General features: G+C 35.7%; 1 protein-coding gene across 1 annotated transcript in view; it reads left to right on the top strand.

The window, feature by feature from the left end:
• BRIP1 (BRCA1 interacting helicase 1) overlaps positions 1-24,501 on the top strand; it is a 188,195-nt gene that overhangs the window by 138,488 nt on the left and 25,206 nt on the right. Inside the window, 1 exon segment of the mRNA XM_040244471.1 lies at positions 24,023-24,135. Coding sequence (XP_040100405.1) covers positions 24,023-24,135 — 113 coding nt within the window.

The raw sequence follows: 24,501 nt of genomic DNA, 5'->3' as shown, positions 1-24,501 counted from the left end.
GGAATCATATAACAACATAAGAGGAATAACTTCCACACCTTTACCTTAAACATGGTCTAATCAAGGGAGTGACTACATCATTGCTCTTGCCATATTCTGTTGGCCAGAAGCAAGTCACAGGTTCTGCTCACACTCAAGGTCACCCCAGGCTCCGTCTGCAGTTTATTTTCTATAAAATGAGATGATGAATTAAATGATTTCCGTAAATGGTTCTTCCAAACCTAAAACAATACTTCAAATTACTGGACCATAAATTAGGACTTTACAGTTTTCTTTTACATGAATACTTAATCTACCATGCAAAATAAGTAGAATTGTTTATAAATGAACATCTGAAATATTTTATCTTATGGAAATGAAACAATCTATTTCTGCCTTATTTTCTCTATTGTTTCGTTTGAATTTGAATTCATATTTTAAAGAGTTAAGGTCACTGTCTGAGTTACAAAAGTGATCTGAGTGGGAAAAAGAAGGCAATGACATTAATTTTATGATAGTAAAAATTTTTTTTCTTAAATTTGAGACAGATTATGGAAGTAAAAATTAAAATATAGTTTAAAATACTAACTTAAGACTCTTGTAGTCTCAATTGCAGAGTTTGGCTTTTAGAGAAGCAGGAAAATGTATGTTAGAGCCAAAAATATGACTTCTTTGGCTGTGACCAGGATTTCCTCTTCCCACCTTGGGGACTAGAAAGTGGAGGTAGGAAAATTTCATTTTGGAGCCAAGTGTGACTTGTTTAGTTCAAGTCATAATTTATGGCACATACCTTGGGGACCTGAAAATAAAGAAACCCACTATGAAATGTTGATAATGGGCCACTCTGAAGGGCACGCATTAAGCTAACTTTCCCAGTGAGGGTTTTTTTCACTTCCACCATTCCCAGATGCTTCTGATCATTCTATAAGGACATACTTAATCGTGTAATAGCTGAAAAGAAAACTTTCTGTGCGCTAAAGCAAAGTATTTGAGGGGCAGGAGAGTGAACCAAAGCCTTTATATGATTAGATGGTGGTGGAAAAATAACCGAAAGAAAAGTTGTTTTCTTTTAATGCAATTAAGTCACAGTATAACAACACTGCCCTTTCAGTGGGTATCTAAAGCAAATCCTTTGGCCAATTAGTATGATCTAAAAACTTACAACAGCCTTCAACTTTATAATTCAGGCATCCACATCTCAAATTGGTGGCATGGTCATAATTTGTGAGATGTTATAAGGTACAGTATTTAGATTTTTAAAGTTCCATTTTATTTGCATTTATTTACATTTTTATCCTTAACACAGTTTAATAGTATAAAAAAATATTCTCCCTTCATGGGTATTGTGCCTTTATCCTCTGAAGAAAAATTCGTGAAGCCATGGCATGTACCTAAAAAATTTTGTGCCTTAAAAATGTTCAAGTTGGTATCTTAGATTTCTACAATAGGTTTAATAAAATTTGATGATAATATGCAGTATCAGAACAATGATTAAAATAACTGAGATAATAAATTTTATATTTGTGTATTATTTTGCTTTAGTAATATAGTATGTTGAGTTACCAAGCTAGATTTCATTTGAAAACTATTTAAAATTCAGTTAGTGATCTTAGTATTGGCACATGATAATCATTATGAATTCCTTTTTTCATTTAGGAAACTTCTTTTAGTCTTGAAGGTAACTGAACTGAACTATTTAAGTATTTTTTAATCAATTTTGAAAAATTACATTAATGATTGAAAAATACCAGCATCTATTTTAATTTTGTTAAATTATTAACTTTTTAACAAACACACATAAATTTATAAGCTTCCATGCATTCTTGACAGTTTTATAAACCTCAGAAAAGGGCTATTATCCATTGCTTGCCCTAAAGGATAACAGCATTAATGAAATTGAATGCACAGTAAACCAACGCTTTCAAGTGTCAAAATATTATGAGATGATGGCAGTATTAGAATTCTTAAATCTGATATTTCTTTTTAAGTGCACTGATGTTGTTTCTTCATTATTCTTGTTGCTTTTGCAGCAGTGTGAATATTCCCGAGTAGATGAATGAAGGCAGGAATGCAAGGGATATCAAGACAAACTTGATTTCAGAAACAAAAACTTTTCCTAGTAATTTTGAGTAGATTCATATATTCCTTTTGAATCACTTTCATCATTGTGTTAATGATCTTGAGTGTTTTAGCATTCATTTATTAACAAACTGTCACAATTTGTACTAAGTATAGTCAGTGCAAAAATGAACAAGATGCCATTTTTAATGATGTCTGTAATTTAGTAAAGGACTTGAATGTGTAACAGGATGTTTTGGTTGGATAGGATCTGGGTGTTCTGATGCTTAGGGAAGGTGAAGTTGAGTAACACCTTTCACCTCCCAGCTAGATATCCATTTACTTTGGCTGATTTGGGTAAAGTAGGTGGAGGAGCCAGAGAAATGATATTTGAATCTTGTCTACATTGAAAAATACATACATTTGATAAAATGGAATGGCCTCATCAAAGCCAATTTATAAAACTATTCAAATTATTAAGACTATTCAGAATAGTGAAACAGTTATTTTTTTAATATCTGGCTAGAGTATCAGGTACTTTATAGACTGGTGACACGGTGATACACTCACAGATTATAGCCCCTTGTCTCATGGAACTTACAGAGTCTAGTGAGGAATGCTGAAATTAAAATAATAAAGAAACACTTAATTACAGTTGTGATGAAGGCTGTAAGAAAAAAGTCACAGGAACTATGAGAATGTATAACAGGATCCTGACCTAGTCTTTGGGGGTAAAAGAAAGACTTCCTGAGAAAGTGATATTTAATCTGACATAGGAAAGAAGGCCAGGAGTTATGTAGTTCAGCAGAATGGATAAGAGTATTCTCAGCAGATAGAACAGCATATGCTAAGGCCCTCAGGTGGGAAAGACGATAGCTATTCCCAGGAATTGAAAGAAGTGGAGGTAGAGAGTGAGCTGGGGAGAATGGCATGTGAATAGAGGCTGGGAGACTTATTCAGAGAGCCAAATCATTTAGAGCCCTGTGTGGCATTTTAAGGATTTGAGACTTTATTCTAAGCTATGGGAAACCAGGTCCAGGAATAGTCTGAAGTCAGAATGTAGCGGAGTTGTATAATATAGCATCTGATACAGAAACCCACTTGGATCTAGCGTTGATAATAATATGTGGTTACTCGGGGGAAATGGCTGTGTTTATAAACTTAAAGGGCTTAAACTCTAACATTTAGGAGTCCAGCAGCTTGCTGTTGGAATTGTTGGAAACATTTAGGCCAAATCACAGATATGGAAGAAAAACCTAGTCACCTCTGAATGTCTAGAATAAGTTTATCCTCATTACTGAAACCATTTTTTCCTATTCAGAAAACTTTTTTCCAGCTTTTTTTTTCTTTTAAGATAGTTTGGCCAAAAGTATTAAAGCAGATTGTAAGTAAACCTTGAAATTCAAAAATTGAAATCTAGTTTAAGCCTAATTATTCTACCTACATTGACAACTTATAATTTGCCTTGCACAGAGAAAAATGAGATAACCAAACTTTGTTCCCATCCCTCCTGAAAAACAAAAATTAAGACATAAAATAAATGGATGAACTGCTGAGGTATTTTTAATTAAAAAAAAAATTCCCATATTTCTTAAAGGAATATTTTGAGTTTGGGGGAGGAATCATTTACAAATCACAAAATTTTCAGTAAGTCTGGTTGATAGCCTTTTCTTCCACTACTCATATCATTATATTTTCTTTGGAAAAAAAGCCATGCCTGAATATCGCTAGAGGTTAAACCTTTGGATAATTTAAAAAGTTTTTTAAAAGCTTTGTTTTTTGAAAAAATTTGAAGTGCTTTTCCTGTGTTTATCTTGTTCTTTGGTGAGAACAAGCTATTTTAAACCTTTATGTTTTACTTTTGCTTTCATGGCAGGTTGAAAGTTTTAAATGTGAATTTATCACCCTGGGGACTTGTAAGGTCGATTGACTCAACTTCTGTTGGCACAGAGCATAATCAGCAGCACCACCTCAAGGGAAGCGGTAGAATTAACTTCTCTGAATATAATTTTAATATTTTTCCTTCAGACCAGTAGTTTAGTTGTAGTGGATTTTAATCAATTTAATTTTAATCAATTTGTAGATTCTCTTAAACCCTACAGGGTGCAGTTATGAGATGGGCTTTAGATGAGTGTGTCACTTGTTTGTTTGTTTTTTCCGAACTGTAAAACCTCCGAGGTTGACTCAGTGATAAAGAATTTGCCTGTCAGTGGAGGAGGCACAGGAGATGCAGGTTCAATCCTTGGATTGGAAAGATCCCCTGGGGAAAGAGATGACAACCCACTCCAGTATTGTTGCCTGGAGAATCCCAGGGACAGAGGAGCCTGGTGGGCTGCCGTCTATGGGGTCACACAGAGTCGGACACGACTGAAGTGGCTTAGCAGCAGCAGCAGCAGCAGCAGCCCCAGTGTGCTAGGGAGTATAGTAAAGTAATATATTAAGTCATAGTATAATTTTCTATTGCAGCAAAATGATCTGACTTGTTCTTTACAGTTACTTAATAGCAGAGTCTCTGAAGCTTGGCACTGTTGGCATTTGGGGCAGGATGATTCTTTGTTGTGAGCAATGCCCTGCTCATTGTAGGATGTTTAACTGCATCTCTGGACTACATGACAGCAGCAGGCCCTTCTTCCCCACCAGTTATGACAACCAAAAATGTCTTCTGTACTGCCAGTATCTTCTGGTAGATAAAATCACTCTCAGTTGAACACCATTGCTTTATATAGTGAAATATACAAGTGTATGCCATGAATTAAAATGGTCAATCTGCATTTGTTTTTTAATTACTTTTTTTATCAAGCTGAAAAAATATCCAGTCAAGCTTTTACTAAGAGCTTGATTTATATTAGGTTAGTACAAAAGTAATTGTGGCTTCAAACCATGAATTTTAAATCTTAACTAGGCTCAGATACATCTTTATTAACCAAAGCAGGAACCATTACAATCAACACATTTTGCAAAGAGAAATAAGTTTGTTCCTATAGCATAAAAATCCACGCTTCAGGGTTCAACAAACTTTTGGAAAGCATTTTCTGCCTCCTGTTGGTTGTGGAAGTGTTTCCCCTACAAAAAGTTGTTGAGATGCTTGAAGAAATGGTAGTTGGTTGGCGAGAGGTTAGGTGAATATGGCAGATGAGGCCAAACTTTGTAGCCCAATTCTTTCAACTTTTGAAGCGTTTGCTGTGCACGGTGCAGTTGGACATTGTCATGGAGAAGAATGGGCCTATTCTGTTGACAAGTACTAGCTGCAGGCATTGCAGTTTTTGGTGCATCTCATCAATTTGCTGAGCATACTTCTCAGATGTAATCTTTTGCCAGAATCCAGAAAGCTGTAGTGGGTCAGACCAGCAGCAGACCACCAAACAGTGGTCAGACCAGCAGCAGACCACCAAACAGTGACCATGACCTGTTTTTGGTGTATATTTGGCTTTGGAAAGTGCTTTGGAGCTTCTTCTCAGTCCAGCCACTGACGTTGCTGGTTGTCATGTAAAATCCACTTTTCGTCACAGGTCACAATCTGAGAAATTGCCTGTTAGTGTGTAGAATAAAAGAAGACAACACTTCAAAACAATGATTTTTTTTTCAGTCAGCTCATGAAGCACCCACTTATCAAGCTTTTTCACCTTTCCAATTTGCTTCAAATGCTGAATGACCTTAGAATGGTCAACACTGAGTTCGTCAGCAGTTTCTCGTATAGTTGTAAGAGAATCAGCTTCAGTGATTGCTCTCAGTTGGTTGTTGTCAACTTCCAATGACTGGCCACTATGCTCCTCATCTTCAAGACTCTTACCTCCTTTGCAAAACTTCTGGAACCACCACTGCACTGTACGTTCATCAGTCATTCATGGGCCTAATGCACTGTCGATGTTGTGAGTTGTCACCTCTGCTTTACAACCCATTTTGAACTTGAATAAAAAATCATTCAGATTTGCTTTTTGTCTAAAATTGTTTCTGTAGTCTAAAATAAATAAAAATAAACAGCAAGTAATGTCATTATCAAAACAACATAAAGCAAGAAATGTGTATTAAAATGATGTTTAACAAAACCACATTTAAGTATGTATACCAGTATCAAACAGCAAAGTTCAATAATGCAAAATCGTAATTACTTTTGCACCAGTATGATAAAAAGCAGTAGATACTTTCTTATATTAATAGCCTCTTTTACCCCTTTACCAGCCCCTACTTCTGAGAAGCAGTGACTTTCACTTCTTTTATTTATTTCATCTGATATTTACCTCCATATTTTATCTTTATTTGATCAATTTCAGACAGTAACTGTTTACTTCCTATATGAGAGAAGATTTTAGCTCACTTAGTCCACCTTTCCCTTCTTTACGTCCTCCCAATATCATTATATCACAATTTTTTAAATTAAATACATAATCAATAATCACATTATCATGACTATGAAAATATTGTTCATGGTAGTCAAATGATTTCCTTCCTTCAGCTTTTTTATTTTTTTAAAAAAGTTTTTAAAAGAGATCTTCAATAAATCTGTGTAGCACCACTCAATACAATTTTCCTATGAAACCTGCCAGGTGATAGGTCAATTCTTTTCCTCCTCCCGAAGATATCTCTTCTGGAGCCTTCCACTCTCCTCCTTCAATCAAGACTTAAGCTGCTCTTTAAACTCTCTTAACTGCCAATATCCTGAGACTTCCCTTTAGTGTCATCCTAGGAATTTGATTTGCTTGTCTTCTGTGTTGGTCTCAAGTTTCCTGGGTCTCAGATCTTCCTCCTGTTTTTTTTTTTTTTCTTCTTTCATCTTTGTGGTTACAAATCCTCCAGTAGTTCCCATTTTCATCCATTTCCTCAGCCTCTCTGGACTCCTGCTGCCTTCTTTCCCATCAGTAGCTCCGTGGGTACTTTGGTTTGAACTTTCACCTCTCTGCTTAGTCATTTATAATTTGTGCATATGCTTTTCACAGTCATGTATTTGGGTTTAATTTAGCAATGTCTTAGTTTAATTGAAAATGAAACTATTTCTCTTTCTTATTTATCTTTTAATTTGGGCTCAATTTTTAAGAGGCAAAGAAAAAAGAGAAAAAATTCCTTTGCCTTCCTGAAACCAGAGTCTTCATTACTCTCTAAGATAAAGTATGAGATTTTGAAGTACTCTGAACCCACATGATTTCTTTCCACACTCACACGTTCACATTTGAGAAGCTCTGAGTCAAACATTCCTAACAATAATATTGCTAATGTAGAAAATAATAAGTGTTTTTTCAAAGTTAACACTTATGTTTGAAAGGTATGTTTGGATGTAATAATAAAATCCAAAGAAAGGCAATGCCAAAGAATGCTCAAGCTACCACACAATTGCACTCATCTCACATGCTAGCAAAGTAATGCTCAAAATTCTCCAAGCAAGGCTTCAATAGTACATGAACCAAGAACTTCCACATGTTTAAGCTGGATTTGGAAAAGGCAGAGGAACCAGAGATCAAATTGCCAACATCCGCTGGATCATAGTAAAAATGAGAGAGTTCCAGAAATACATCTACTTCTGCTTTATTGACTATGCCAAAGCCTTTGACTATGTGGATCACATCAAACTGTGGGAAATTCTTTAAAGAGATGGGAATACCAGACCACCTGAGAAATCTGTATGCAGGTCAGGAAGCAACAGTTAGAACTGGACATGGAACAACAGACTGGTTCCAAACAGGGAAAGGAGTACGTCAAGGGTATATATTGTCACCCTGTCTGTTTAACTTATATGCAGAGTACATCACGAGCAGTGCCGGCTGGAAGAAGCACAAGCTGGAATCAAGATTGCCGGGAGAAATATCAACCTCAGATATGCAGATGATACCACCCTTATGGCAGAAAGCGAAGAGGAACTAAAGAGCCTTTTAATGAAAGTGAAAGAGGAGAGTGAAAAAAGGTGGCTTAAAACTCAACATTCAAAAAACTAAGATCATGGCATCTGGTCCCATCACTCCATAGATGGAGAAACCAAGGAAACAGTGAGAGACTATTTTCTTGGGTTCCATTTGCACCATCACTGCAAATGGTGAATGCAGCCATGAAATTAAAAGACACTTGTTCCTTGGAAGAAAATCTGTGACCAACAGACAGCATATTAAGAAGCAGAGACATTACTTTGTCGACAAAGGGCATCTCATCAAAGCTGTGATTTTTCTAGTAGTCATGTATGGATGTGAGAGTTAGACCATAAAGAAAGCTGTGCACTGAAGAATTGATGCTTTTGAACTGTGATGTTGGAGAAGACCCTTGAAACTCCCTTGGACCACAAGGAGATCAAACCAGGCAATCCTCAAGGAAATCAGTCCTGATAACCATTGGAAGGACTGATGCTGAAGCTGAAACTCCAATGCTTTGGCCACCTTATACGAAGAACTGACTCATTAGAAAAGACCCTGATGCTGGGAAAGATTGAAGGCAGGAAGAGAAGAGGAAAACAGAGGATGATATGGTTGGATGGCATCACTGACTTGATGGACATGAGTTTGAGCAAGCTCAGGGAGCTGTTGATGGACAGGAAAGCTTGGTGTGCTGCAGTGTAGGGGACTGTAAAGAGTCAGACACGACTGAGTGAGTGAACTGAATAGTAAGTCTACATGGCAAAAGTATCAAGACTCATTTGTTGGGCTATGGAGGTAATAAACAGAATTTTAAATATATTTTCAGTGTTTTCTAATGTTCATGTAATCTTTTTCTTATGTGCACATGTTGTCTTGCTTGTGCTCATCTTTAAAGATCACAGCATTTAAGTATCTGAATCTGAGCCTCCTCTCACTGGGATTAGCTTCTACTTGCTATGCCTGCCATTGCCACTAAACTTTTGTGCCATTCTCCCACAGTCTCAGTCCTTAGTTTTGCATCCACAAGCCTCTTCCATGAGAGGCCTCTTTATCTTAGAATGTTGTTTAGGAATAGGTACAGGTCGCTAATACTTGCTGAATGCAGCACTACTCATCCCTCTTAACAAAACCTCTAATACTGGCACTTTCCTTTAAGAGCCTAGGGTTCCACTTACAGTCTCATGTTGCTCTCTTATGTAAGACAATATTTCATTTTGTTGGTTGGTAATGCTAGAAGGATTTTCTTCATAGTATTTGGCTCTAGTATGCGACTTTAACAAGGGAAGCTCTAGATTGTAAGATATATGTAAGAAATAATATTTAGACTAGTAGAGGACAATCATGTACTCATTCTGTAGATTACACCACTAGCATGTTTTGTATAGTTCTCTTCAAATACAGCACATAGGTTGCAAAGTGATCAAAAAGAATTTTGAAGGATATTAAGGAGTGCTAATGTTAGTTATGATTTTTCAGAAAAATTAAGATCAATTGCAGAAGTCATTTAGAAAAAAGAAGGTATATTTCAAAACTGAACACTGCTTTCTATGTATCTGCTGCCAGTGTACATATTTTCATTGATATTTAATGAAAAAATGGCCACTCCATAAGCTGAAGAAACTTTTGAGTCACCTAAAATAATGTGTCCTTACATTGAGTAGTATAGGTTAAGTGCCTTCAGAGAGAGTTGACCCAAGTGTCAAAACTCTGATTTGAGATGAACAGCCTAAGGTAGATGACCTCCTCTGTCTGTCAGTACTATGACTTATTTTCATTTACATGCAACTGTATGTTGCAACAGCCTGTAATGCCCACCCAAGCCTATTTTGTTTTTTAGATATATGGGATTATTTAATGACTCTTCCAACCCACTTCTTTTTTTTTTTAAACTTATTTCTAATATATAGTGCTTTACTGTTTCATGTCCATTGTTATTTATTTCTTGATCCAGCTCTATGAGGTAGGGTGGGCAGGAATTATTTTCTTCCATTTACAGAGGAGAAAACTGAGAAGGGAAGCTAGGTGGAATACTGTAATTTAACCAAGGTCACAAGGAAAGAGAAAGTGAAAGTTGCTCAGTCGTGTCTGACTCTTTGTGACCCCATGGACTATACAGTCCATAGAATTCTCCAGGCCAGAATACTGGAGTGGGTAGCCTTTCCCTTCTCCAAGGGATCTTTCCAGCCTAGGGATCAAAGCCAGGTCTTGTGCACTGCAGATGAATTCTTTACCAGCTGAGCCACAAGGGAATCCCAAGAATACTGGAGTGGGTAGCCTATCCCTTCGCCAGTGGATAAGGTCAAACAACTAATAAATGTCAAAGCTTTAACCCTAAGACATGTGCTTTTCCCATTATATCTCCTTGCTTCAAATATATATATATATATATATATATATATATATATATATATATATATGGTGTTTTCTAGAGATGATAATTTAAGCATTTTCAGGTTTATCTGGATAATATTTTGTCATGGATAGCCTAACTTGATAGCTTTAACAAAGCCTACTTTTCTTAAGAAAAATTTTTTTTAACTTAGCCCTTTATAGCATTTTCTGTTGTTGTTGTTTAGTCACTAATTAAGTCATGTCTGACTCTTTGTGATCTCATGGACTGTAGCCCACCAGGCTCCTCTGTCCATGGGATCTCCCAGGCAAGAATACTGGAGTGGGTTGCCATTTCCTTCTCCAGGGAATCTTCCCGACCCAGGGACTGAAACTGTGTCTGCTACACAGGCAGGCGGATTCTTTTTGTGTGTGTGTGAGAGAGAGAGGTGCTTTTTATTATAGATTACCTTGTTCTGTGTTCACTGTTTCAATGATGAAGGGACTCTGAACTTGTAAGCAAACCATGCCATGACAATTTTTATGTAGAGAAGTTGGTTAAAATATAAAATCATCTTCTGATAAATTCACTTTAAAATGTTTTTCTCATCAAAGGCTTAAAATAGTACAATAGTGTGTTCTTCTGTTCCTCAGTAACACAAGGATGATTTTGGACTAGATGAGAAACATTGAAAACAAGCACACAGAACCACCAGCTGTGTGGTCTAGAGAAAAGTTTCCTGAGTGTGTCTGAAGGGGTGGGCTGACTGTCGGCTGTACCTGAGTTCAGCAGCTGCAGCATAGTTCTTTAGTAGATTCCTTCTGTGAACTTAGGTCTTTGAATTTAATCCTTTGGGAAGATTTGTGCAGTGTGAGTCTTTGATATCTTGAAAATTTCACAGGGAAGAGGAAGAAAGTTCTAGTTATTCCAGAAGCCACTGGTATAAATCATGCTGCTTCTGTAAGGTCAGCCGATCAGAGTTGTAAGGTGTGTGATAATCACTGAGTGAGCTGCTTGCCCTTACACACTCAAGGTAGCCAGCCTAGTGTGGGTGATGATGGCATAGCAAGAGTTAGAGGAAGTCTGGGTGAAACTGAAAGTTGCTCAGTCATGTCTGACCTTTTGCAACCCCATGGACTATACCAACTCTCCAGGCCAGAATGCTGGAGTGGGTAGCCATTGCCTTCTCCAGGGGACCTTCCCAACCCAGGGATCAAACCCAAGTCTTCCATATTGCAGGCAGGTTCTTTACTAGCGGAGCCACCGGGGAAGCCCCCTTCAGAGAAGAAGCATATAGCAGTCACTAAAAATCCAGCAGGTGGATTTTCTAGTGCCAAGACACCAGGAAAACCCCCTTTAGAGAATAAGTGTATAGTTGTTCATACAAGAACTTTCATGTCTTAAAGGATTAACTATCTTTTTTTTTTCTTTTAATAGAAAAATACTCATTTCTGCTTTTTTCCTGGGCTCTTGTCTCTCTTTTTTAAAATTTTATTTATTTATATAATTTTGGCTGTGGTGGGTCTTCATTGCTTTGCACAGGCTTTTTCTAGTTGCAGCGAGCAGGGCCTACTCTAGTTGCAGTGCTCAGGCTTCTTACTGCGGTGGCTTCTCTTGCTGCAGAGCACAGGTTCTACTGCCCAGTCTCCAGTAGTTGCGGCTCATGGGCTCAGCAGTTGTGGTACACAGGCTTAGTTGCTCCATGTGCATGTGAGGTCTTCCTGGATCAGGTATCGAGCCTGTGTCTCCTGCATTGGCAGACACATTCTTTACAACTGAGCTATCAGGGAAGTTCTGTTCTTTTTTATATTAAAAAATTTTTAGGCTATTTGTTGCAACACTGACAAGTTATGGCACAAGGTTTAATATAGTTTTTCTGAAAAGGTAAATTATTCAAAGCAGTCTTAAAGCGTATGTCAGATAAGTTATATTACTGTTACTATGTCTTGATTCTTATTTCTTGGTAGATTATTGTGGTCAATTCCTAGTGTAGTGTAACAAAGAGAGTAACAGTTGAAAATCGTGTCAAGTGTGTGTGTCAGTCTGTGGTATATTTAGGTCTAAAAGGAAGCCTGGCTTCTTAATTCTTGGCAGAAACCCACTTTTCCCCATTAAAAAAAAAACATATACACTATATTCGGTTAACTTGGTGTTTCAGAAATCTTGAAAATATGCCAGATGAAATAAAACCAGCTATATTCCTTTTATCTAGCTAAATTATTTCACATACAAGATCTTACACTGAGTTTAGGACTCTAACCATTGGAATTTATATTGTGATACACTGATAAAAGTGTTTACACTGTGATGATCTGGAGCAATAAGTGTCTCTAATGCACAGTGTCTGTCTTCCAGATTTGGTTTGCTATAAATGTTTATAGTTTAAGTTCTGTACCTTGACTAAAGATAAAACTATTCTTCTTAAGTGTCTGCTAGATAAATGTGTTTATTTTTCTGAGGCAAAGTTTTCTTAATATTTTTAATTAGTAAGTTTAGCTGACTATTTACTCTTAGTCTTATTTCCAGGCTTGAACTTTTGTCATAAAGCTTACATACAAGAAAATAAAAGTATATTCTGCCTGTATTGTTTGCTTTTAGGAAGGCATTTATTACTGAAATAATAATATATATACACGAATTTGGACAAATTTCATCGTCTTTCATATGAGGCAGTAGTAAAGTGAAGGGATGCATTTATAGTTTCAACTTGTATTTATCACACCATTTATTTCTTCACAAGCTAGTTATAAAGCTTGTAAGAGTATACTCTTGTGCAGACATGTTTAAGGCCAGCACTGTTGGGTTTGACTGAGTTGAAAAATAATGTTAATGTGACTTAAATTTCTTATTGACATAAAAAGTATAATCCTTTTATTTATTTTGTATATACTACTGTTGTCAGTATTGTACTACTTATCCTGTCTCCAGTAAATCTAAGTCATTAGTGGACTTAAAGAACTTATTATTTGATCTCAAGTATTGTATAATGGTAAAATCAGAATCCAAATCCATGTGAAACTTCTGCTTATATGCTAAATGGGTATTTTTACGTCATTCCCCAAGTGCTACTTCAGTCTGGATTATCTATCTTTGTTATTCAGGATCTCATCAGTACTTATATCGGGTTAGCCTGTGATGAGAGATATTTTCAGTTATCTAGAAACTACCATGTTAAGAGTTTTTCATTTTGTGTGAATGTTGAACTCATTATGAGAAAAATGTTTTGTGAATCCATGTAACATCTTAACCAATGGGCTACCAGCACAAGCTGTTACAGGAGTTAAATAGATTATTTAAATGAGTGAGCTAGTTGAGAGCTGGCCAATAGTTCATATTGTTTTAAGCTACAGATGGGAATACCAGACCACCTGACCTGCTTCCTGAGAAATCTGTATGCAGGTGAAGAAGCAACAGTCAGAACTGTACATGGAACAACAGACTGGTTCCAAATTGGGAAAAGAGTACATCAAGGCTGTATGTTGTCACCCCGCTTATTTAACTTATATGCAGAGTATACATCATGTGAAATGCCAGTCTGGATGAAGCACAAGCTGGCATCAAGATTGCTGGGAGAAATATCAATAACCTCAGATATTCAGATAACGCCACCTTTATGGCAGAAAGTGAAGAACTAAAGAGCCTCTTGATGAAAGTGAAAGAGGAGAGTGAAAAAGTTGGCTTAAAACTCAACATTCAGAAAACTAAGATCATGGCATCCAGTCCCATCACTTCATGGCAAGTAGATGGCGAAACCGTGGAAACAATGAGAGACTTTATTTTCTTGGGCTCCAAAATCACTGCAGATGGTGACTGCAGCCATGAAATAAAAAGACGCTTGCTCCTTGGAAGAAAAGCTGTGACCTACCTAGACAGCATATTAAAAAACAGAGACATTACTTTGCCAGCAAAGGTCCATCTAATCAAAGCTATGGTTTTTCCAGTAGTCATGTATTACTGGAATGTAAAGAGTTGGACTATAAAGAAAGCTGAGCACCAAAGAATTGATGCTTTGGGAGAAGACTCTTGAGAGTCTCTTGGACTGCGAGGAGGTCCAACCAGTCCATCCTAAACTAAATCAGCTCTGAATATTCATTGGAAGGACTGATGCTGAAGCTGAAACTCCAATACTCTGGCTACATGATGTGAAAGACTGACTCATTGGAAAAGACCCTGGTGCTGGGAAAGATTGAAGGCAGGAGGAGAAGGGGACAACAGAGGGTGAAATGGTTGGATGGCATCACCAACTCGATGCACATGAGTTTGAATAAGCTCTGGGAGTTGGTGATGGACAGGGAAGCTTGGTGTGTTGCAGTTCATGGGGTCGCAGAGTTGGACCCGACTGAGCAACTGAACTGAACTGACAGGCCACACAAAAACAACTTTGGGTCTCCAGTTTGTAGCCTCTGATAAAATAGTTTGCCTTCTCTCTGCTGTTCACACATCCCTCCAAAATTATACATACACTTATTTTGGGGGGATGGGTAGCAAGTGGTTTAAACTCCTTCCAGAGTGTACGATTAAATATAGCTTTCTATTTTGGGAAAGCCTTGTAAAATGTATTTGAAAAGTAATATTAACTGGTCTAAAAGATCATCTTTCCAAACCACACTTGAGCTCACTTTATGGTGTTTACTTTCTGTCAAAACTTAGAAAAAACATTCACAGTTAACTTCCATAATATAAAATGTCTGTCTCATTAGGCATTAAAGAAGCATTGGTCAACAGGTATAATGCTGTTAGACTGTATAGCTAATGTGAATGTGGACATGACCTCCCAAATAGATCAAAGACTAATCTCTTTGACAGTTACAAGATGGCAGAACTTGCCATGGGCCTTTTGCTGCTGCACATTGAGACTATTTGTTTGGAAAGCATGCCTAAGGGATGAGAATGTATTTATAAGGATGAGCAGGTAAAAGTAAAAGGTTGTCTTTTGACATTTCAACTAATCCCTTCCAGCCTTTGGTTTACTTAACATTTAGGCTATTTGCTGGCAGGAGAAACTGGCTTTTTCACATATGCTTTATGTCATTTTAAATTGGGCATTGATTTTTGTGCCTGATAATTCCTAAGTGTACAATGAAATAGATTCTGATGTCATTAAAATGAGGTGTACTAGCTTTCTACCTTTTCCAAACTCTTACTTTGGCTTTCCCTAATTAAATGTGTTCACCCAAAGACAATTTTTAAATTTATTTTTAAAACTCCTTCTTTATATAATAAAAAATATTTCAGAGTTAGCTTTTATATATATTTACTTTCAAAAGTTTTTTTTTTCTTTACTTTTTACCTAAAATAATTTCCCTAGGTAAAATATTGGCAGTATTTTAAAGGCCATTTGGATTGTAAGAACTTGAAAATTTTCAACAAGTTGAAATAATGTACTCGTACATAAAAGTTAATTCATTTTAAAGAAAAATAAAAGACTGAGGAGATAGAATTTTGTTTATTTAACCTAATGTGTGCTATATTGGGCTTCCCAGGTGGCGCTAATGGTAAAGAAGCCACCTGCCAATGCAAATAAATGTAAGAGATGTGGGTTCGATCCCCTGGAGTAAGAAATGGCAATCCACTCCAGTATTCTTGCCTGGAAAATTCCACATATAGAGGAACCTGGTGGGCTATAGGCCATGGGGTCACAAAGAGTCAGACATGATTGAGCATACATGCACGCTTTTGCTGTATTGCCTCAAATAACTTATAACTCAGTTCAGTTCAGTCACTTATTCGTGTCAGACTCTTCGCGACCCCATGAACCGCAGCTTGCCAGGCCTGTCCATCATCAACTCCCAGAGTCCATCCAAACCCATGTCCATCAAGTTGGTGATGCCATCCAACCATTTCATCCTCTGTTGTCCCCTTCTCCTCCTGCTCTCAATCTTTCCCAGCATCAGGATCTTTTCAAATGAGTCAGCTCTTCACATCAGGTGGCCAAAGTATTGGAGTTTCAGCTTCAGCATCCATCCTTCCAATGAACACCCAGGACTGATCTCCTTTAGGATGGACTGGTTGGATCTCCTTGCAATCCAAGGGACTCTCAAGAGTCTTCTCCAACACCACAGTTCAAAAGCATCAATTCTTCAGTGCTCAGCTTTCTTTATAGTCCAACTCTCACATCCCTACATGACCACTGGAAAAACCATAGCCTTGACTAGACGGACGTTTGTTGACAAAGTAATGTCTCTGCTTTTTAATACGCTGTCTAGGTTGGTCATGGGGTAACAGTAAAAATCTCAAAAATCTTTAAAGATTGTTGTAGGAATTAAGTGAGATATGATGCATATTAAGTACTGTACTGTGCATGGAACATAGCAGTTTGATAGATATTGTTATCATTTATTAGTAAGATCTTTGATTCCCCACTTTTCCAATTTTGACTTTAATTAGCTAACTCATTATCAATTTCTGTTCTTGGTTTAGAAATTATTTAACATGACTTAAGCCAAGTTTATCTTCTTCCTTAAACGTACTTTTTGTCTTCTCTCGGTGGGTTACTGGATTCTGTCAATGACTGGCAACTGTTGAGTCATTTTTGACTTTTCCCTCTCTAATGAGCCCTGTCCCCATATCTTCTTTGTTACTTAAGTTCTGTGTGTTATGAACTGGGCCTCCTTTCCCTTCTTCGCCTTTCCTAGTAAGGCCCTCATTACCCTTATACCAAATACATGGCATGATTTTGTTTCTTAACTTCTGTACACTGTAATCAGAGTTACATTTGTATTTACCTGATGCCCCTTTGTACTCATTCGTTTCTATTCTTGTAAGCTCTTGCTAGCCAGAAAATACTTTTCACTTACCTTTGTATTCTTACTGCCTATCACAGATACCTTGCACACAGCCAAAATTATACATATTGAACAGAATTTAGTGGGGGTTTTTTGTTACCAAAAATTTCTTCTTCTCATTATATCAATTTTTATACTTTAGATGCATAGTTTTAATGTTTCTACAGCATTCTTGAAAGCAACTTAAAGCATAACTCCCCTTTTTCATTCAGTGTATGAAAAATGTAAAATCATAATATATTATTTCCTTTCACTTAGAACTTGCATTTTATAATACAACATTGTAAATTAACTACGAAAAGTGAAACTGAAAGTAGCTTAGTCGTGTCCAACTTTGCGACCCTATGGGCTGTAGCCTGCCAGGCTCCTCTGTCAAAGAAATTTTCCAGGCCACAATATTGTTCCCTTCTCCAGGGGATCTTCCCACCCCATGGATCGAACCCAGGTCTCCTGCATTGCAGGCAGATTCTTTATCGTCTGAGCCACCACGGAAGCCCCCCAAATTAGCTATATTTCAATTTTAAAAAATAACTTGCATTTTACTTTTTACAGGAAAAAGTTCATTAACATATATTTGAATAGGTCAGTCTGACTTGTGTATACCATATGTTCTGATCGTGTATATGTTCATCTCTTTTGAAATGATATCATTTTAAAGATTCTTATGAAGACCAGATGAAGACTGGGTATGTGGTACCCTTTGGTATGGAACTTCTACTACTAGGAATGTAGTTTTATGCCCTGTAATTAATTGAGTCTCTTTGAAAAATTATATGGTTATAATATCAACTTCAGGGACTAGATAGTCCAGAAAAGATGCAGAAGTTGAATTTAACACAGTCTCTGTATTACTGTCTAGATAGAAAATGAATGTAGATGCAGTCACTCAGAAAAGTGAGAAATTCTTGATATCCTTTAATAATGGAGCCTTTGAGGCAGTAAATATTGTATCAAATGCATTAGTAGTTTCAACCTTGATTTTTAAATTTGTTTAGATTATCATCAACTGCTTTTATATGCTTTGATTTTTTTATACTAACCAGTGTCTTCGGTGTGTATAAAGTTATTTTACTCTAATTGATGTTTCATTATTTCTATTGATCTGTCTTAATATTTACTGAGTAATTTTTCTGCCTTCTCCTTTATGTTGTTAAACCCATTCAGTGAATTTTTTTCAGCTATTCTATTTTTTTTTATTTCTATTTGGATCTTTTTTATATTTCCACTTTTCTGCTGAGATTCTCTGAAGTCCAGTCATTAAACCATATGTTTTTAGGTTATTTAAATATATTTATAACAGCTAAAGTCTTTGCTAATGCCAACAGCTGAGCTCTTTTTCAATTGGTTTCTATTGACTGCTTGCTTTTTTCCTTGATTACTGATATCTTTCTAGTAATTCCTGTTGTAGAGTGGACATTGTAAATGGTACGTAATAGAGATTCTGGATTCTGTTATCATTCTCTGGAGAACATTGATTTTTATTTTTTAGGCAGATCAGTTAGTAACTGATCATTTTGAACTTATATAGACACGATTTGACAATATATTTGGGGAGATGTGGGAAAAGCTCAAAGTACAGTCTTTAAATTGTTTCCCTGTGGTTCTTGTTAGCTGCTCCTGCTGCTAAGTCGCTTCAGTCATGTCTGACTCTGTGCGACCCCATGGACAGTAGCCCACCAGGCTCCTCTGTCCATGGAATTCTCCAGGCAAGAGTACTGGAGTGGGTTGCCATTTCCTTCTCCAGGTTCTTGTTAGGGTTTGGTTTAAATCTTTTTGTGGGTAGTTTAAAACTGGCATTGCTCTAAATTGTGGTCCTTATTCCTAACGGGATACCTGGCCATTTGTATGTATGTGTCGTGTGTGTTTCACTTTATTTTTTATTTAAAATATATATCTTGGCTAAATTTCCATGTCAGCACATACAGATCTATTTCTTTTTGTATAATAAACCAATATTTATCTCAGAATAAATGTAATATATTTCATTGATCCACTTGATGTCCATTTTGATTGTTTCTTAAGTTTCTTCAATACAAAAATGTAATGAATATCCATGTACACACTAATATTTATCTATAGTTATTGGAAAATGTAAACACATTTGGTAAATGTTTTTCATTATTCTACAAATGAAAACAATGGAAATGTTAAATTTGCATTTCTTGGTTTATTAATAAGGTTGAACATCTTTTCATGTCAGTTACCATTTATCATTACTAGTTAGCCATTTATCATTCATCTTTGATGACTTGCTTTCTCACAGATTATTCACTTTTAGTAGTGAAATTTTGTTATTGATTGTGTATGAGCTCATTGTGTATTAGGTAACAGAACAGTTTTTCATTTGACTTTCATTGTTATTTCTGGTCTGTTTTGAGGCCAGGGAAGACTTTTACCGAAGAAATAAGAGATCCATCTTTTCAAAACCAGGATCAAAGCCAGCAGAAAGTTTGGCACAGCACTGTATGGACCTCTTTTTTCCCCAGTTTCTTTGAGATATAATTGACAAATAAAAATTGCATATATTTAAGGTGTAAAATGTGGTGACTTAATTTATAGTGTAAAATTACTATAATCAGGGTAATTAACATAAACATTGCCTCACATAGTTACTATTTTTTCAGTGTGTGGTGAGAACACTTAAGGCCTTAGAATATTTCAAGTGTACAATACATTACTATTGAGTATAGTCACCATGCGGTACATTCAGATCCCAGAACTTATTCATCTTATAACTGAGAGTAACTGGTAATTTATACTCTTTTACCTAGTATCTCCCAATTTCCTCTACCCCTTACCTACTACCTAACCACATACTTCTGAGTTCAATATGTTTAGCATTTTTAGATGCCATGTGTAAGTGAGGTCATGGCTGTGTTTCTCTCTGTCTGGCTTATTTCACTAGTATAACATCCTCCAGGTCCAGCCATGTTGTTACAAATGACAAGCTTTCCTTTTTATGGCTGAATAATATTCCATTGTATGTACACGTGTGTGTGTATAGTTTACACTTTCTTTATCCATGCAGTCATTCGTCAATGACGCCTGGGTTGTTTCCATATCTTGCATATGTGAAAAACGTTGCAGTGAACGTAAGATTGCACACATCTCTTCAAGACAGTGGTTTTATTTCTTTTAGATATATACCCAGTAGTGGATTGCTGGATTATATGGTAGTTCTATTTTTAATTCTTTGGGGGAATATCCATACCATTTTTCATAATGGCTATACCAATTTATGTTCCCACCAGCAGTGTATAAGTGTTCCTTTTACTCCATACCCTTGCTCACACTTGTCATCTTTTGTCATTTTGGTAATGATTAGTGATGTTAAACACCTTTTCATATACTTATTGGCCATTTGTGAGTCTTCTTTGAAAAAATGCCTATTTGGGACTTCTGCTCATTTTTAAATCAGGTTTTATTTTGCTTTTTACTTTTTTTTGGTTGTTGGTTGCATGAGTTCCTTTTATATTTTGGATATAAACCTCTTATCAGATGTATGGTTCTCCTGTTCCGTAGGTTGTCTTTTCATTTTGTCAGTTGTTTCTTGTGTACAGTGCTTATATATGAGCATTTTAGTTTAATGTAGTCCCACTTGTTTTATTTGCCTTTGTTGCTTGTGCTTTTGGTGTCATATCCAAAAAATCATTGCTGAGACTAAGGAGCTTTTTCCTCTTTTCTTCTGGGAGTGTTATGGTCACAGATCATACATTTAAGTCTTTAATTCATTTTGAATTGATTTTTATATATGGTATAAGATAAGGATCCAGTTTCATTCTTTGGCATGTGGATATCCAGTTTTCCCACCACCATTCCTAAAGAGACTATCCTTTCTCCATTGTCTGTTCTTGTTGCCCTTGTCTAAGATTAATTAACCATATATGTGTGGATTTATTTATAAACTTTTTCTTCTGTTGGCTTGAGTGATTTTATGCCTGTACCATATTGTTTTTATTACTAAAGTTTTTAATATAAATAAAATTTATAAATTGATGTAAACCAAACTTTTGATTACCAAAGTTTGAAATTAGGAAATGTGTTGCCTTCAGCTTTGTTCTTCTTAATATTGTTCTGCCTATTGAGGGTCTTTTGTGGTTCCATACAAATTTTAGAATTGTTTTTCTATTTCTGTAAAAAATGACACTTTGATTTTGATGGAGATTTTATTAAACCTGTAGATCACTTTGGGTAATAAGGACATTTTAACAATACTAATTATTCCTATCCATAAACACAATCTTTCCATTTCTTTGTATTTCTTCAGTTTATTTCATCAGTGTTTTATAGTTTTTAGTGTAAAGGTTTTTCACCTCCTTGGCTAAATTTATTCCAAAGAATGTTATTCTTTTTGTTGCTATCGTAAATGGGGTTGTTTTCCTCATTTCTTTTTCTTTTTTGGATGGTTTGTTGTTAGTGTATAGAAACACTATTTAGTATGTTTATTTTGATTTTTGTATGTTGATTGTTGTATCTTGCAACCTTACGAATTCATTTATTGGTTCTAAGAGTATTTTGGTAGATCTTTAGGATTTTCTACATATAAGAGCATGTCATCTGCAAACAAACAGTTTTACTTCTTCCTCTCTGATTTGGATGCCTTTTATTACCTTTTCTTGCCTAACTGCTCTGGCTAAGACTTAGTACTTTGTTAAACAGAAGTGGTAAGAGAGGGCACCTCTCATTCCTGACTTGAAAAACATTTAGCTCTTCACTTTTAAGTATGATGTTATCTATGGGCTTGTCTCTATGGCCTTTGTTATATTGAGTTTACATTTTGCTGTGCTTCATTTTTGAAAGCTTTATCTGAAAGGATGTTTAATTTTGTCAAATGCTTTTACTGCATCTATTGAGATAATATTTTTATCCTTCATTTTGTGGTAGTGGTGTGTCACATTTATTGATTTGTGTATGTTGAACCAATTTGTATTTCAGGGATAAATTCCCACTTGATCATGATGTATGATCCTTTTACTGTTCTGTTGAGAGTTTTTTTGCCACTCAAAATACTGGCCTATAATTTTCTCTTTTTTATAGTGTCCCTACATGCTTTGGTATGAGAGAAATGGGGATCTCTTAAAGTAAGGTTGGAAATATTCCCCTCTCTTCAATATTTACTGAATCATTTGAGAAGAATTGGTGTCAGTTCTTAGTAGAATGATGTCGATGCTTAGTAGAATTTCAGTTTCACCAATGAAGTTCTCTGGTCCTGAGCCTTTCTTTGTTTGAGAGGTTTTTGACTACTGCTTTAATGACCTTTTTTATAGGTCTGTTCAGATTTTCTGTGTCTTTATGATTTAGTCTTGTTAGGTTGATAGTTTCTAGGAATTTATCCGTTTCTTCTAGGTTGTCCACTTTTTAGCAAATAGTTATTTATAGTAGTCTCTTATTATAGTTCTTTGTATTTCTGTAGTATCAGTTGTAATCTTTGCTTTCATTTGTAACATTGCTTGACTCCTTTTTTTTCTTTTTGCTTAATTATTTAGCAAAAGTTTATCAGTTTTATTTATCTTTAAAAACAACTCTTAGTTTTATTGATTTTTTTTTCTGTTGTTTTTTCTGGTCTGTTTCATTTATTTTTGCTCTTGTCTTAGTAGTTTCCCTCCTGCTGAGATTAGCTTGTTCTTCTCTCATTTCTTAAGATGTAAAGTTCTGTTGTTTATTTGAAATCTTTATTTTTTCTTAATGTAGGCTTTTTTTTTTTCTTTGCTATAGACTTCTTTCTTAGAACTGCTTTTGCTACATCCCATAGTTTGGTTTCTTGTGTTTCCATTTTTGTTTGTGTCAAGATACTGTTTGATTTTTCTTTTGATTTCTTTGACCCATTGATTGTTCAGGTATATATTCTTTAATTTCCACATATTTGTGAATATTTCAGTTTTCCGTGAGTCTGAGTGAACTCTGGGAGTTGGTGATGGACAGGGAGGCCTGGTGTGCTGTGATTCATGGGGTTGCAAAGAGTTGGACACGACTGAGCGACTAAACTGAACTGAACTGAATGTTACTAATTTCTAATTTCTTACCATTATAGTTGGAAAAGATACTTGATGTAATTTCAGTCTTAAATTTCTTAAGACTTATTTTGTGGCCCATCATAGAGTCTATCTTGGAGAATGTTCAGTGTGTACTTGAGAAAAATGTGTTTTCTGTACTGTAGATTTAAACCAAATTGTAACAGTAATTGGGGCTTCCCAGGTGGCGGTAGCAATAAAGAATTTGCCTGCCAATGAAGGAGATGTAAGAGACTCAGGTTCGATCCCTGTATTGGGAAGATCCCCTGGAAGAGGAAATGGCAACCCATTTCAGGATTCTTTCCTGGAGAATCCCATGGACAGAGAAGCCTGGCAGGCTGAAGTCTGTAGGGTCACAAAGAGTCAGACATGCCTGAAGCAGTTTAGCACGCATTTTCTTGTTGAAAACTGAGCATGACAGTAATTACATTGAATATAAATAGTCTAAACATCCCAATTAAAAAGCAGAGATTATCAAGCTGGATAAACATGAAATAATGAACTACTGATGTATGTTTCAACATGAATGAATTCCAAACTCATTCTGCTAGATGAAAAAAAGACACAAATGGTTGCATACAGTGTAATAACATTTACATAGAATTCTACACAAAGCAAAACAGAAAACAGATCATTGGTTGACCAGGTCAGCAATAAAGGAAATTGCCTGAAGAAGGATAGAAAAAAATTTTTAGGAAGTGAAAATATTTTAAATTATGATTGTGATGGTGGTTACATTTATTAAAATTTATCTACATGTACATTAAAAGTTTGAGAATTTTGTCGTACATAAATTATGTCTAAAACTGATTGATATTATCACAGAGCTGATTAATTATGTTCATGTATGAATTTAGGTAGTGTTAAGGTGAACAGAAACGTTTTAAATGACCAAAAAAAAAAAAGTTTAGTATGAAAAATAAATCTTTCTACCCTAATTAAATGATATTCAAAATGTTAGAAGTTAATATGATTTTTAAATGAGCTTTAATCATCTACTGTATTCTTTATATTTTAAAATTATAGGTTGAACTGAAGAAACAGTATAATGATCAGCATTCAAAATTAAGAGGTCTTTTACCAGGTCGTCAATGGTATGAAATTCAAGCATACAGGGCCTTAAACCAGGCCCTTGGTAGGTAAGTGGAGTGAAATTTAATGTAACACTACTGCAATATTATCTCCAATCAGGACTATGTGTACAGCTAGTCTTGCTGCTTTATTCCTTATAAATAAATTTGATGGAATTTTATTTTACTGGAACACTCAGTACTGGTATATTCTCAGTGATAGATATCAGAAGTGAAAGTTGAAAGAGTCAGTGAAATAAATGAAACTCAATATTTGCTTAAGTTCAAAGATTTATGATTGGTCAGTGAGTATACAACAGAAGTGCTCAGTAGATGTTTATAGAATTTCACCACCAAACAATAAATTTTTACCTTGTGAACATCAGAACCCAAATGATGATTTTATGGGTAAAAAGCAAACTAAGAACGATTGAA

Source organism: Oryx dammah, unplaced genomic scaffold, assembly GCF_014754425.2.
Source record: "Oryx dammah isolate SB20612 unplaced genomic scaffold, SCBI_Odam_1.1 HiC_scaffold_8, whole genome shotgun sequence".
NCBI lineage: Eukaryota > Metazoa > Chordata > Mammalia > Artiodactyla > Bovidae > Oryx > Oryx dammah.
Note: the sequence above shows the minus strand (reverse complement) of the source record. Positions and strands in the feature narration are given on the sequence as shown.